The following is a 15,023-nucleotide window of genomic DNA, read 5'->3' on the forward strand; positions in this document are numbered from 1 at the left end:
ACGCCCCTCTCAGCGGTGGCTCTTCCCGGACGCCTCCGAGCGCGGAGTGGGATCCTGTTCGGGCAACGGGCGCTTGTTTGCATCAGGGTGATGGGTGCTGCAGGAGCCCCCAGGCCTACACCCAGCAGGAGACGAGCGCCTGCTGAGGGGCAACCCAGGTAGCATCCCGGGTGCACGTGGAGAGGGAGCCACGCCGGCCAATGGAGCCTGGAAGGGGCGGGGCTTCCCAGGACGCGCCCACGGGGCGGGGCCGGGCCCCGGGACCAATGGGCGCGTGTGCGGGGGGGGGGGCAGGCTCCCGGCCTGGCATCCCGGTAGCCGCAGCTGTCTTTTCCGGCGCTCGTCCCCCTCCGCCCGCAGCGGACCCCCCTGGCTCTCGGGGATCGCCCCCGAGCAGCTGCGGCCTCCGGGTGGGTGAGTGAGCGCCCTGCCGCACCCCGGCTGTCGGGGTGCTCAGGGCCGGGGAGAAGGGGATCGCGGCCCCTTCCTACCCGCCCCGGGAGAAAGTGGGCAGGAACCAGTGGGGGAAGGAGGGTCCACCTTGTGTTGCCTGCCTGTGTTTTCTGTTTTGGTCGTCGATGAGCGTGTTTGGGGGTGGGGCGGGGGGTGCCTCATGTGGGCAGAAGCATCTGATGGGGCCCAGGGAGAGAGGAGCTGGTTTAAGATGGGTTGAGGAAGAGGGGTGACGGAGGGTGGGGTGTGGGATGATTTGGAAGTTTCTTATTGACGTTAGGGGGCTGCATGGGAAGGGGTCGCCTCATTCCTGAGGAGGAGAGGGTGAGGAGGGCTTCCCGCCCCGTAACTCACTTCCCTTTTGGGGGATTTGCTTCCTCTTCTGCGGCTAGCTAAGGAGGAAGAGAATCTTTGCCCCTTCCCAGAACCCTGTCATCCCTAGTCTCAGGGGCGTGGGGGGAAGGTGTGGCCCTCAAAAGCTGAAAGGGGCCTTGATACTCAAATTCTGCCATTGTTGGGGCAGTGGCCAGGGCCAGTCAGGCCCCCCCCCCCCCACACACACACACTAATTCTTTATGTATGTGTGTTTCCTTGCAGCTCTCCCTTTGGGTGCAAGGCATCTGGGTGTTTGCTTAGAGGTGTGTTTGTGGGGCAGGGGGATCTCAGGAGCTGCTTTCCATTCAGCACACTCTCTTGTGCAGGTCTCATAATCCATTGCTGGCTCCTCCACCTGCCTTCAGCCATGGCCAGTGAAAACTCTCCTTTGCTGGCCTACCGGCTCCTGGGGGAGGAGGGGGTTGCCTTCCCTGCTAATGGGGCTGGAGGACTTGGAGGTGAATCTGCCCGAAAGCTGTCCACCTTCCTGGGTGTGGTGGTGCCCACCGTCCTGTCCATGTTCAGCATAGTTGTCTTCCTGAGGATTGGTGAGTGGATGGGGGAGGGGCTTATAGGGGGTGAAGTGGGGAGCAGGGGGTCTGGGATGAGGTTGTGGAAGGGCTGGAGGTTACTGAAGACCAGTGGGTGAGGGGAGGGGGGTGGGGGGTGGGGGGGAGTGAGCCACCCTCTGACCTGCTTTGCCACTCCTGTTCCAGGATTCGTGGTGGGCCACGCTGGGCTGCTGCAGGCTCTGGCCATGCTCTTGGTTGCCTACATCATCTTGGCGCTCACTGTCCTCTCTGTCTGCGCCATCGCCACCAACGGAGCTGTTCGGGGCGGTGGAGCCTACTGTATCCTCCAATATTGATGGCTTTGGGGTCTGGGCTCTTCCATCTTGTAGGGAGGACGAAGGGGTCACTCTCTCCATCCCTTGGAGGGCAGGGCAAGAGGAAGCAAGTTCTGATGAATGTTCTGGAGGCAGGCTGATATGGGGAAGGTGACCCACATGGCTTTACATGTTAGTGTCACTTTCAAGTCCACCAGGAATCTTCCAGCTGTCATTTTGGTCCTCCTACCGGTAACAGTCTTTTTTTTTTTTTTTAAAGAATAAGATACTTGTGGAAACCGGTTTGGCTCAGTGGATAGAGTGTCGGTCTGCGGACTGAAAGGTCCCAGGTTCTATTTCAGTCAAGGGCATGTACATTGGTTGCGGGCACATCCCTGGTAGTGGGTGTGCAGGAAGCAACTGGTCGATGTTTCTCTCTCATTGATATTTTTAGCTCTCTATCCCTCTCCCTTCCTCTCTGTAAAAAATCAATAAAGTATATTAAAAAAAAATAAGATACTTGTTTTTAATCTTTTTAAAAAAATATTTTTAATTGATTTTTTACAGAGAGGAAGGGAGAAGGATAGAGAGTTAGAAACATCAATGAGAGAGAGAGACATCGATCAGCTGCCTCCTGCACACCCCCCACTGGGGATGTACCTGCAACCAGGGTACATGCCCTTGACTGGAATCAAACCTGGGACCTTTCAGTCCACAGGCTGATGCTCTATCCATTGAGCCAAACCGGTTTCGGCCCTCCTAACAGTCTTGTTGATTAGATTGCATTCGTTTTATAGGGGAGGAACCTGGTATTCTAGAGCACCAGGAACTTCTGTGAAGCCACAGGCTTGGGAGTGGCTGTCCCTTGGAATCACACGTAGAAAGCCCAGACCTGTAGGGTCAGCTGCAGAACGCTCCATGCCAGGGCCCTTCCTCATGCTCCTTTTCCCTTAACACTCACCCCGTTTCCACTTTTAGTCATGATCAGCCGGACCCTGGGACCTGAGGTTGGAGGCAGCATCGGCCTCATGTTCTACCTGGCTAATGTCTGTGGCTGTGCTGTCTCCCTGTTGGGGCTGGTGGAGTCCATGCTTGATGTCTTCGGGGCTGGTCTGTTTTCCCCACCCTTGTCACATAAGCTTTGTGGGTTGGCAGGGTCTGGCATGCTGGAATCTGGAAGGAAAGAGGCCCTTTCCAGGAGAGAGGCAAAGTGCCCCATTAGCTTGTCTTTCTTGAGGTTTTGCCATGTGCCCAGCCATATGTAGATGTTCAAGAGACTGTCCTGGCCCACAGGGAGCTTACCATCTAGTCTCAGAGGCCAGCTAATACCCCTGAGATCGACTGCAAGATTAGTGGGCCACACCAGGCAGGGCTTGGATGCTGGGATTCGGTTCAGCGAGGGAACAGGGAAGATGGCCTGAGGATAGGTGGGCCAAAGAGGGGGGTCTATTCCTGCTTTGTGTCATGGTTAGGGTCCCTCCAAGGGGCCTGGCCTTCTAACTCTGTTTCTTCCTCTGCAGATGCCACAGGGTCCAGTGGGCTCCGAGTCCTGCCCCAGGGCTACGGCTGGAGTTTGCTTTATGGCACCTTGCTTCTAGGCCTGGTGGGTGGGGTCTGCACGCTGGGGGCTGGCCTCTACGCCCGAGCCTCCTTCCTCACCTTCCTCCTGGTGTCTGGTTCCTTGGCCTCAGTGCTGGTCAGCTTTGTGGCTGTGGGGCCCAGGGTCATCCAGTTGACCCCTCGCCCTGGCCCCAATGGCTCCTCCCTGCCACCTCAGGTTGGCCACTTCACCGGCTTCAACAGCAGCACCCTGAAGGCCAACTTGGGCGGTAAGCTGGGCTCCTGGGTGCTGGGGCTGGCATGTGTGGGAATCCCTGCATGAGGTCAGATGTGGTAGATAATCGGGGGCAGAAGATTGGGCCTCGGAGCAGAGCAGTTTAAAGAAGATCTGCTCGGTGTGTGTTGGCTGCTGTGTGTTTGGCCCAGCAGGCCGCGAGAGTTGACCGCAAGGCTGTCACTGCCTTAGAGGAACTTGTTTGGTTGGAGAGATAAGATGTACATTCAGGAAACAATTAAGTAGCATAATAGACTGCCTGTGATTCAAGCAGACAAGAATCACAGAGGAGCCAGAGGAGCCAGATGGGAGTATGGCTGGGGAGATGGGAGCAGGTGGAGCTGGAGGGGGTCCTGAGGTAGGCTGGGGAATTCAGGTAGGTGCCGGAAGGAAGGTGTCTCAAGAAAGAGCATGGATAAGGCCTGGAGGGAGGAACTGTGTATCCGGGAGTAGGAGGTGATGAGGAGCTGAGCCAGGCCATGATGGGTCAGGGGTGGGGTCTTGGTGAGTTTGGTGGGGGAAAATGGGGTTGTGGAATGTGAGGGTTGGGGGGCAGGGCCAAGACGCCTGGATCAGGGAGGGATGGTAACACCTCCTCCCTGGGAACAATCCTTTCTCAGCTGGCTACGCAAAGGACTACACCACCGGGGCCATGATGACCTTCGCCAGCGTTTTTGCCGTCCTCTTTAATGGCTGCACAGGCATCATGGCTGGGGCTAACATGTCTGGTGAGACCCTGCCTACAGCCTCTTGGGGGTGTGGGGCTACCACCCTGTGCCCCTACCTGGGTATGGGGGACTCAGGGATGTAGTGGATGGTGAAAGGCTGATCTCTCTCCCTCTGCTCCCCTCCCTCCAGGGGAGCTGAAGGACCCCAGCCGGGCAATTCCTCTGGGCACCATTGTGGCTGTTGCCTACACCTTTTTCATCTACATCCTGCTTTTCTTCCTCTCCAGCTTTACCTGTGACAGGTGCCTGGGGAGGGGGGGAGCCTGGCCCTCTAGGGAGTGAGGGGGTTGTTGGGACAAGGTTGATGCACCTGGATCGCCAAAGAGAGCACAGGCTGGGGAACAGATACCCAAGCTGTTGGGGTAAATGGGAAAATGGGAACTGTTTCTCCCAAGGGAGAGAGATTGAGCTGCTGCTGCCGCCAATGGGAGGGTTGGCTAAGTGCTGATAGATAACCCGCAGCCAGCATTTGCCATGTGGCTGGTACTGTTATAAGCACTTGGTTTGAGGGTGGGGAATGCCTTTCCAGTCAAATTCCATGAACAGTTGGCTCCTTGTTCATACACTGCAGCCCAACAATAACCAATGAATGTCAAGTCTATCCCCCGGCACACTCGATCTATTCCTGTGGTCCTTGAGATAGGAGCTGGATCAGTTGAGAACCCTGGCCTCTTAACCCCACCCACACAGTGTGGTGAGTGCTTTTCTCACAAGGACCCCAGATGGCTGCACATTTCTCTTCCATGTCTTCCTCTTGCCCTTCCTGAAGGACCCTGCTGCAGGAGGATTACGGGTTCTTTCGTGCCATCAGCCTGTGGCCCCCACTGGTGTTGATCGGCATCTATGCCACATCCATCTCGGCCTCCATGAGCTCCCTTATTGGTGCCTCCCGCATCCTCCACGCCCTGGCCCAGGACGACCTCTTTGGTGCGCTGTCCCCTGCCTCCTTGCCCAGCTCGGAGCATGCCCTCTGTGTCTGTCTCAGTCTGTGCTTGGCCCAGGCTAATGTGCTGCTGCTTTTCTGTTTGCACAGGAATGATTTTGGCACCAGCCAAGGTGGTGTCCCAAGGGGGGAACCCCTGGGGAGCCGTGCTCTATTCATGGGCCCTAGTACAGGTAAGCCTTTCTCTTTAGCCTGCCCTTCCCCTCACCCCAAGCCCTCGCTGGGTGTGTGTGCAGGATCAGGAGGAGCTACGTTGTGGGCTGGGAGATATACATGACAAGGCAGGATGCATTGGCATTTGATGGGGAGTAGGTCATGGTGGGGAGTAGCTCAAATGCCCAGCCTTCTGGTCCTTGTCCAGCTGGTGCTCCTCGCTGGGAAGCTGAACACACTGGCTGCTGTGGTTACTGTCTTCTACTTGGTGGCCTATGCTGCAGTGGACCTGTCCTGCCTGAGCCTGGAGTGGGCCTCAGCCCCCAACTTCCGGTGAGAGATTGCCTGTGTCCCCTGAAAAAGAGGAAGAATAGGAAGGACTCAGACCAACGGGGGGGGGGGGGGGGGGGTAAATCTGGGGATGGAACGGAGTGGCCTGGTGTTCAGGGCTGGCCCTGAGTGTCCTTCCTTTTCTCTGTCCACCTGCAGCCCCACCTTCAGCCTGTTCTCCTGGCACACCTGCTTGCTGGGGGTAGCCTCCTGCCTCCTCATGATGTTTCTCATCAGCCCTGGGGCCGCAGGCGGCTCCCTGCTGCTCATGGGCCTGCTTTGCGCCCTGCTCACAGCTCGAGGCGGCCCCAGCAGCTGGGGCTACGTCAGCCAGGCCTTGCTTTTTCACCAGGTTGGGGGATCTCAGAGGAGGGTGGGGAGGGGAGGAGGCAGTCTGGGAGAGCCCACCCTACAAAGAGCTTCCTCTTCCCTCGGCTAGAGCCGGGGGTCCTGTCTGGTAGGCACTGAGTGAGGGCTGCCCAGCTGAGTCCTTCCTCCCCTCCCCCACCCCCCACCCCTTCCCCAGGTGCGTAAATACCTGCTTCGGCTGGACGTGCGGAAGGACCACGTGAAATTCTGGAGACCCCAGCTGCTGCTCCTGGTGGGGAACCCCCGGGGCGCCCTGCCTCTGCTTCGGTTGGCCAACCAGCTCAAGAAGGGAGGCCTCTACGTGCTAGGCCACGTCACGCTGGGGGACCTCGGTGAGCTGCCCTCCACTTCTCCTTTGCTTCTCGTTATTCTTTGAGTCCCAGAGGCCTCGTGCTTCTCCCCAGATGACCCTTCCACCCAGCACACGGCCCTGCCCAAACTTCTTCTTCTGCGTACATGGGGTTTGGACTCTAGGATAAAGAACCTGAGTTTGGCCCCCATTTGCTGCCTTCCTTCTTCGTAGACTGCCTGCCCTCGGACCCTGTGCAGCCGCAGTATGGGGCGTGGCTGAGCCTTGTGGACCGGGCCCAAGTGAAAGCCTTTGTGGACCTCACCCTCTCGCCCTCTGTGCGCCAGGGGGCTCAGCACCTGCTGCGGATCTCAGGCCTCGGTGAGCTTCTCCTCCCTGGGTCCCCTCGGACCCCTCTGTGGCCCCTTTCAGTCTCTGCTTCCCTCCCCTCCACCACCCGAGAGAGGAAACTACAGACCGCAAACCCCAAAATGAACCTACAATCTAATGCAGATAAGATGTGGCACTCAAAGATAATAAGATAGTATGTGACCGGGTCTTGGAAGAGACGCTTAAGGACTAGAGTTGGGTGACACATTTTTTTTTTTTTCTGATCCAAAAATCGGGGCCCAGGCTCTGAAGACAAGGAGCCTGGATTTGTATTTCCGGGGACAAAGGGAGTATTATTTGAAGCTGGGGCTGCCCCACCAAATCCGTGACAGCTGGTTTCTAACCACCTGAGTCCAGAGAGAGGAAGACCAGTGTGCCCTTATGTGGCCAGCCAAGGGTTTTTAATGAGATAGTATCTCAGCTGGGCCTTGAAAGGGGTGGAGCAGTCGGGAGGTCTGTAACATGGCCTCCACAGAGATTCGGAGGGTGTGTGCGGCCGATGCTTTTGGGTGGAGTGGGAGATTCCCAGCTTGTGATTGTTGTAGTGCTGAGGCCTCTGGCCTTGCACCCCAGCCTCCTCCAAATCCGTGCTCAGCTGCCTCCTTTTTTCTTAATCTTGGCACTGGCCTCTGTGCCCCCTCTGAGTGCATGATTCCTTCTCCACTCAGAACCTGGCTAATGATCAAGTGTTGGACATTGCCCTGTTGGGTGTAAATCAGAACCCTGGCAAATGCTCAAGAGGGGGTGTGACTAGTTTGATGTGACTAGTAAGATCAGCCAGAGTTCAGGTGTTGAGGTGTTTTGGGATGCTATCAGGCATTATGAGATAGACCCTGGAGCATCTGAGGGCCTGATCTCTTTTGTGGGGAAACCTGTGCCAAGCAAGAGACCTACTTTTAGGAAATTTATCCTGCAGAAAGTGATTCAAATAAAAGCAAAATGATTTCCTTTAAACAAATTCTCCTGGCAACCCATTTGTTTTCAAGAGAAAGGATCTTAGGAGAGATCTCAGAGTCGGCCCTCTTTAAGGGGGGAGGGGAGGGTGGGGAATTATCTGATTCCACACTGGTTGTTCAAAAATAAAAAACCAGGAGCTGTTGGCAGGGACTTGGGGCATTGTGGTTGGTATGCACACCAGCCCAGGGGCTCAGAGAATGGGCTCTGGTGCTGAGTGAGTTAGTTGTGTGTCTACCAGCCACGAATCTTTGGGCAGGTGACTTCAGGGCTCTGTGCCTCGGTTTCCTTATTTATAAAGGGAGCGAGTAAATAGCCCCTATGAAATAGCATTGCTTCAAGGATTGATGGGTTAAATAAAATACAAAGTGCTTTCAACAGGATATGGCCCTGGTTAGCATGCAGAAGGCAGCTGTCCCTTTCCCGGGGATCATGTTTTGGACATGCGATCATTAGGGAAACAGATAGTGCAGCAAAGTATCCCCCAGCAGAGTCTGCAAGCCGTTTTCCTCGGATATCGAGGCCATCAGCTTGACTACTCAGGGGTCCCGTCTGCCCAGTGGAGTCACACTCTCACTGCCCATCATGAAAAATGTGTGTCGCTAGAGGCTTGGAGTGAATGCATCTCACTGCCACTGAAAGTGCTCGTTAGTTAAAAGAATCCTAAGGTGAAACTTAGCCCATTTAAATGTGGGGATTAGTCATGGAGATGAATCAAATAAATGCATGAGAAAGTGTTTGGGAAAACTAAAACTCATTATGCAAACCTGCATAATGTTGCCTTAAGAACCCAAGCACAGCACAAACAAATGTCACACCCGGTGTTGCCATCAGCAGGTATGAGTGAACGCGTATGGCGTGCTATACACTCGGCCGGTGAGTCTAATTCCTGTTGCTTTGTTCCTGCCTCCCCCTCTCTGCCCCCAGGTGGCATGAAGCCCAACACGTTGGTCCTGGGTTTCTACGATGATGCTGTACCCCAGGATCACTTCCTGACAGACCCGGCTTTCTCTGAGCCTGCTGATGGTACCCAGGAGGGCGGGTCCCCAGCCCTGAGCACCCTGTTCCCTCCACCCCGGGCTCCTGGGAGCCCCCGCTCTCTAAGTCCTCAGGACTACGTGGCCACAGTGGTAGACGCCCTCAAGATGAACAAGAATGTGGTTCTGGCACGGGCCTGTGGGGCCCTGCCCCCTGAGCGGCTGAGCCGGGGGTCTGGCAGTAGCTCTCAGCAGCATCATGTGGACGTGTGGCCCCTCAACCTGCTGCGGCCTCGGGGTGGCCCGGGCTACGTGGACGTCTGTGGCCTCTTCCTGCTGCAGATGGCAACCATCTTGGGCATGGTACCTGCTTGGCACAGTGCCCGGCTCCGGATCTTCCTGTGCCTTGGGCCTCAAGAGGCCCCCGGGGCTGCTGAGGGGCGCCTTCGGGCACTGCTGAGCCAGCTGAGGATCCGGGCGGAGGTGCAGGAGGTGGTGTGGGGTGATGGGGCTGGGTCCGGAGAGCCCGAGGAGGAGGAGGAAGGGGACTTTGTGAACAGCAGGCGTGGAGACTCTGAGGCAGAGGCCCTGGCATGCAGCGCCAATTGCCTGGTTCGGGCCCAGCAAGGGCGCGGCAGAGGAGGCCCCGGTGGGCCCGAGGGTGGGGATGGCGAGGAGGGGCCCACCACGGCTCTCACCTTTCTGTACTTGCCACGGCCACCTGCTGATCCCGCCCGATACCCCCACTACCTGGCACTGCTGGAGATTCTGAGCCGAGATCTGGGCCCCACGCTGCTCATTCATGGTGTCACTCCTGTCACTTGCACTGATCTCTGATGCCTCGTTCCGGAATAGAGTGGCCAGTCTGGCAGCCCACCTTCGTAGCAGACGAGGAGGGGACGGGCTGCCTCCTGCCTGCCCTGAACGTGGGACACATGGCCAGGCGGAGGCGTTAGGGGATCCTGGGCTAGGGCAGCTCTGGGTCTCTAGGAGAGGGGCCCTGATGCACTAATTTACGCAGGGCGGCGTCCCTGCCACGCCAGGGGAGGGAGTCAGCTCTGCCCCCTCCTTCCCCTCACCGGTGCCTTGATGGGGGCTAGGTCTCTGCTCGAGACTCTAGGCTACCTCAGTCTCTCCCTCACCTGACAGACTCACTGACCCCCTGAGGTTGTGATGTTTTTGTTCTGTTTTATTTTTCTAACTGCTGAACTGAATAAAAGACCAAAACACTAACTGCTGTGGCTGAGCCCTGCTGGTGGGGGTGGGGGTTGGGTAGGCGGGGCGGGAAGAGGGAGAGGTCTGTGAGGCGGGCATGTGGGAAAGAGGAGCTCTGGAGTGTCCCAGGGCGAGGAGGCCACGTGCAGGGCTTGCGGTGGCAGCCTGGGGCGGCTTGTGGGAACGGAGGCCGCCCGCCGTCCCCGGGCTGGGGCTCCAGCGGAAAGCCTCCCTTCTGGGCAGCAGGGGGCCCGCTCTGGGGGAGGGGGAGAAGGGAAGGGGGAAGGGACGCAGCTTAGAGCCTAGGGGGGCCACGTGACCCTCCCCCAGGAATGTGCTTACATCACCGGGGGCGTGGCCTTCCCTCAAATTAGGGAGGAAGGGGGCGTTCAAAAGCCAGAAAAAGTTTCTTTCCTGGAGTCCCAGCCGAGGAGTGGGACGGAAGGAGGGCTGCAGGCCGGAGGCCTGGGGCCCCGCGGGACCCTGACCGCTGCGTGCAGCCCCCGCTCCCGGCCATGTCGGGGCCCACCTGGCTCCCCCCAAGGCAACCGGAGCCCGCCCGAGCCTCTCCGGGGCGAGCTCTCCCCCGAGGCGCCCCCGGGCCGCCGCCAGCCCACGGAGCGGGTAAGGCAGCCCGAGCGCATCCCGCCCCGCCGGCTCCTGCCGTCCCTGCCCCGAGCGGGGCTGGAGCCAGGGACCCTGCCCTCGCGGCGGCCCCCGGTCTCCTTCCCCGATCCCAGGTGTAGGTGTGGGTGTGGGTGGGATGAAGGGGGAGGAAAGAGGGACCCGAGAGGGCAGCCTCCACAAATGTCACCCTTATCCCCTTCCCCATCCCCATCTTCACTTTGTTTTAACTCATCCCAGCACTCCAGCCCCACCCCAGGGTCAGTTTTTGCCCCGTCCCACCGGAGCAGTGTTACCAGGCCCCCGGGGGATTGGAGGACCGGGGGCCGGCCTGGGTGGGGTGCCGTGGAGCACCCCAGCGCTCGCAGGTAAGAACCAGATTTTTTGGGGGGGCCGGGGGGGCGGAGTGTGCATAGCACCCTGGGCAGGAGAGGAAGCCATGTGATTGCATTCTCCCTGCTTTTGCTCTATCCCCAGGGACTCCCCCCAGACCGGGGGCGGCTGCACCCAGGAAGTCTGGATGCTGAGATAGATTCCCTCACTAACATGTTGGCTGAGCTGGATGGGGGTCGAGGTCATGCCCCACGGCGGCCTGACCGGCAGGTGACCCTCCCGTTCTTCCCCTGTCCCTTCTCCCTTGTCCCCCTTCCCTCAGCCTAATCTCTTCCCTGCACACCCTGCACACCCCCACCGCCCGCCCTCTCTCTCTGTGTAAGCGATGCACACACCAGCTCAGGAGTTGGGCCACCAGAGCTTATGGGTTGTCAGCCACTCAAGGGTGGGCCCCTGTCAGAAACCAGCCCTCACCTGGGTGACACACACATGGGTGGGGGTGGGTTTCCACAGACGCGTGTCCCATAATGGCCTGCTCACCCCTTTTGGTCTGCCTTTCTCCCCAGGTTTACGAGCCCCCTCCGCCCTCTGCCTACCGCCCTGGCTCAGGCTCCCTGAAGCCGAATGGAGGGGGTGTTCCTCCGCCGCTGCTCCCGGCATCCCCCTACGGGGGCCCCACCCCAGCCTCCTATGCTACCGCCAGCACTCCTGCCGGCCCCGCCTTTCCTGTGCAAGTGAAGGTGGCACAGCCCGTGAGAGGCTGTGGCCCTCCCAGGGGGGGACCCTCTCAGGCCTCGGGGCCCCTGCTGGGCCCCCACTTTCCTCTCCCAGGCCGAGGTGACGTCTGGGGGGCTGGCTATAGGAGCCACCGAGAGCCAGGGCTTGGGAGTAAAGAGGAGGTTGCTGGGAGCTCCAGTCCTCTCGGAGTTGGAAGAGGAAGTGGGTACGGGCACCAGGTAAGCCCCGGGGATGGGATTTGGAGTCCTCAGACACCTGGACACTGATTGTGTGGCGGGGGTGGTGTTCTAAGTCCTGGTTGTCAGGGACCTGGATTGTCAGAGCTCCGCACTTACCTTTCTCCCTCCAGGGGTGTGGGGCAGGTCAGGAAATGTCGGGAGGGAGGGGAACTGGAGTCACACTAGCTTTTTAAGTCATGCCCTTGGACCCTGGGATGCTCCAATGAGCTTTCTAGGTGGAACTTCAAGGTCACCCTCAGGTATTTTGACAGCACTGAGAGCTAGAGGTAGTGCCAAACTCCTGATTCTCAACCCCCAGGGTCCCCTGAGCCAGCCTCCTGAGGAGGAGCTCGAGAGACTGACCAAGAAGCTGGTGCATGACATGAGCCACCTGCCCAGTGGGGAGTACTTCGGTGAGCCGAGTCTGAGGGTGGGTGACAAGGGTGGGGGACCGGAGAGCCAGAGGGACACCAGCTCTGGCTTCCTGGCCTATGCAGGTTGACCCTGTCCCTCCCTGTCCCCAGGCCGATGTGGGGGCTGTGGAGAAGACGTGGTTGGGGATGGGGCCGGGGTTGTCGCCCTGGACCGCGTCTTTCACGTTGGCTGCTTTGTGTGTTCTACGTGCCGTGCCCAGCTTCGGGGCCAGCATTTCTATGCCGTGGAGAGGAGGGCGTATTGTGAGAGCTGCTATGTGGTGAGTGGTTGGGACTGGGGGGTGGGCCAGCAGAAGAGGCAGGGGCTTCCATCCAAGGTGGCAACTAGATGTCCATGAGGAACGGGTTCAGTTCATCTTGAAACTGATATACAAGGAGGGAGAAATTAGGCAGCTAAATACTGGCTGCTGAAGGGGAAGGACAACAGCCCCTTACAAATGTGAGGCATTTATTTTAGAGTTAAGGGAGTGTGTGAACACTGTAAGGCATATACTGAAGGGGATTGAAGCTCAGAGAGGCTACATAACTTGTCCCAGAAGTTGCAGTTCTGTACTCAGATCTGTTCAAAGCCATCTCTCACTAAATTAACAGATGGGTGGGCTGGCAGGTGCCTGTAGGGCTGCCGTGGTCCTCCCCAGACTCCAACCTTCCTGCCCTCCTTCCCAACAGGCCACCTTGGAGAAGTGCTCCACCTGCTCTCAGCCCATCCTGGACCGGATCCTTCGGGCTATGGGGAAGGCCTACCACCCTGGCTGCTTCACCTGTGTGGTGTGCCACCGCGGGCTTGATGGCATTCCTTTCACGGTGGATGCCACCAGCCAGATCCACTGCATTGAGGACTTCCACAGGTCAGGCCAGATCCCCCACCTTTGTCTCAGGATGTCTGCCTTTCTGATCTTTCTCATCTCTTCCTGTCCCAGGACCAGCCCCTCCTGCTTCCCACCCGTGCCATGCCGTGTTCTGGTTAACATCGCTTTCATCCCTGGCCTGTCCTCTTCTGTCCTGCACCCCACCTCCTCTGGGCTCCATTGCTAGTCTCCTTGAACCTTGGGGCTTGACAACCCCCTTGGTTCTCTTGTGTACCCCAGGAAGTTTGCTCCACGATGTTCAGTGTGTGGTGGGGCCATCATGCCTGAGCCAGGTCAGGAGGAGACGGTGCGAATTGTTGCTCTGGATCGCAGTTTTCACATTAGCTGTTACAAGTGTGAGGTGAGGGGGTCTGGGCCAGGGGAAGAGGAGTTCTTGGGTTCTAGGCTCGCTGGGTGTAGTAGGACCCAGAGGTCTTGGCCTGGTGGAAAGCTGTTGCTTCTTTCTTAACAGGAGTGCGGGTTGCTGCTCTCCTCTGAGGGTGAATGTCAGGGCTGCTACCCCCTTGATGGGCACATCTTGTGCAAGGCCTGCAGTGCCTGGCGTATCCAGGAGCTCTCAGCCACCGTCACCACTGACTGCTGAGTCTTACCAGAAGCACCTGCTGCATCCTCCCTTCCCATCTACTTTTACTAGTCTGCCACCAAATACTGTCTCCTCCTCCTCCAATGATGAAATAATAATCTCTCAAGAGTTTACAAGACACTTTCAAGTCTATTGTCTCATCTGATTCTCACAGCAGCCCAACGAGGCATAACTGTTGTGACTGTCCGCATTTTTAGCTGAGAAGTGACTTCCCCAGACTGCATGGTTCCCAAGTGGCAGAATCTAGGTCTTCTTAGTTCTGTTAAAAAAAAAAAATGTTTCTATTGATTTTAGCGAGGAAGGGATAGGTATGGAGAGATAGAAACATCGATGGGCTGCCTCTTGCATGCCACCTACTGGGGATTGAGCCTGAAACCTGGGCATGTGCCCTGACCAGGAATGCAGCCAGTGACCTCTTGGTTCATGGGTTGACACTCAAGCACTGAGCCACACCAGCTGGACCCTGGTCCAATTTTTTGCAACTCTGCTATAATTGGCCCTCTATATCTCTGAGTTCAATCAACTGAGGATAGAAACTATTCAGAAAAAAAGTTACATTTAGCTTGGTTGGTGTGGCTCAGTGGTTGAGCATGATCTATGAATCAGGAGGTCATGGTTCAATTCTTAGTCAGGGTACATGCCCAGGTGGCAGGCTCGATCCCCAGTGTTGGTATACAGGAGGCAACCAATCCATGATTCTCTCTCATCATTGATGTTTCTATCTTTCTCTCTCCCTTCCTCTCTGAAACCAATAAAAAAAAATATGTGTGTGTGTGTGTGTGTGTGTATATATATATATATATATATATTTTTTTTTTTTTTTTTTTTTTAAATGACAGCTTTCTTTTTTTCTTTATATTTTATTGAGATTTTACAGAGAGGAAGGGAGAGGGACAGAGAGTCAGAAACATCGATGAGAGAGAAGCATCGATCAGCTGCCTCCTGCACACCGCCCCCTGGGGATGTGCCCACAACCAAGGTACATGCCCTTGACCAGAATTGAACCTGGGACCCTTGAGTCTGCAGGCCAATGTTTTATCCACTGAGCCAAACCGGCTAGGGCAATAAAATATATTTTTAAAAACAGTTACATTTAGCTAACGTGTACTATGTGGTTAGGGCTACCATGGTTGCATCTGGTACTGAACACGTAGAGTTTTTCCCCCCTTGTCATTATTCCCTAAATAGTATAAGAACTATATACATAGCATTTACATTGTATTAGACATTATACATAATCTAGAGATGACTTAAAGTATATAGGAAGATGTGTACAGGTTATATGCAAACACTATGCCATTTTGTATAAGGGACTTAAGCATCTGAAGATTTTGGTACCCTGGGGGTCCTGTAATCGATTCCCTGCAGATACCAAAGTACACCAAGGG

The 15,023-nt window shown here is 56.8% G+C and overlaps 2 protein-coding genes across 4 annotated transcripts; both read left to right on the top strand.

Moving 5' to 3' along the window:
- The first annotated feature begins 277 nt into the window (after window positions 1–277).
- SLC12A9 (solute carrier family 12 member 9) lies at window positions 278–9,854 on the top strand. Of its 3 annotated transcripts, XM_084882041.1 has the most exons (15): window positions 278–414; window positions 1,155–1,376; window positions 1,545–1,679; window positions 2,633–2,764; window positions 3,175–3,257; window positions 3,432–3,483; window positions 4,109–4,216; window positions 4,347–4,458; window positions 4,986–5,143; window positions 5,250–5,332; window positions 5,521–5,645; window positions 5,802–5,994; window positions 6,169–6,343; window positions 6,535–6,681; window positions 8,572–9,854. In XM_084882041.1, exons 2-15 carry the CDS (start codon window positions 1,196–1,198, stop codon window positions 9,456–9,458), a joined length of 2,571 nt encoding a protein of 856 aa, XP_084738167.1. In that variant the 5' UTR covers window positions 278–414; window positions 1,155–1,195; the 3' UTR covers window positions 9,459–9,854. The 3 variants fall into 3 exon arrangements, with proteins under 3 accessions (XP_084738167.1, XP_084738166.1, XP_084738168.1); XM_084882040.1 differs by having other exon boundaries at window positions 3,175–3,483; XM_084882042.1 differs by having other exon boundaries at window positions 297–410; window positions 3,175–3,483.
- A 344-nt stretch (window positions 9,855–10,198) lies between these two features.
- On the top strand, window positions 10,199–13,755 carry TRIP6 (thyroid hormone receptor interactor 6). Its single transcript, XM_084881556.1, has 9 exons — window positions 10,199–10,460; window positions 10,701–10,828; window positions 10,938–11,063; window positions 11,360–11,749; window positions 12,069–12,162; window positions 12,274–12,443; window positions 12,853–13,031; window positions 13,272–13,392; window positions 13,504–13,755. Exons 1-9 carry the CDS (start codon window positions 10,352–10,354, stop codon window positions 13,633–13,635), a joined length of 1,449 nt encoding a protein of 482 aa, XP_084737682.1. The 5' UTR covers window positions 10,199–10,351; the 3' UTR covers window positions 13,636–13,755.
- The last annotated feature ends 1,268 nt before the right edge of the window (window positions 13,756–15,023 follow it).

The sequence above is a fragment of the Pipistrellus hanaki genome (assembly GCF_964339955.1).
Source record: "Pipistrellus hanaki genome assembly, chromosome: 4".
In the NCBI taxonomy this organism is placed as follows: Eukaryota; Metazoa; Chordata; class Mammalia; order Chiroptera; family Vespertilionidae; genus Pipistrellus; species Pipistrellus hanaki.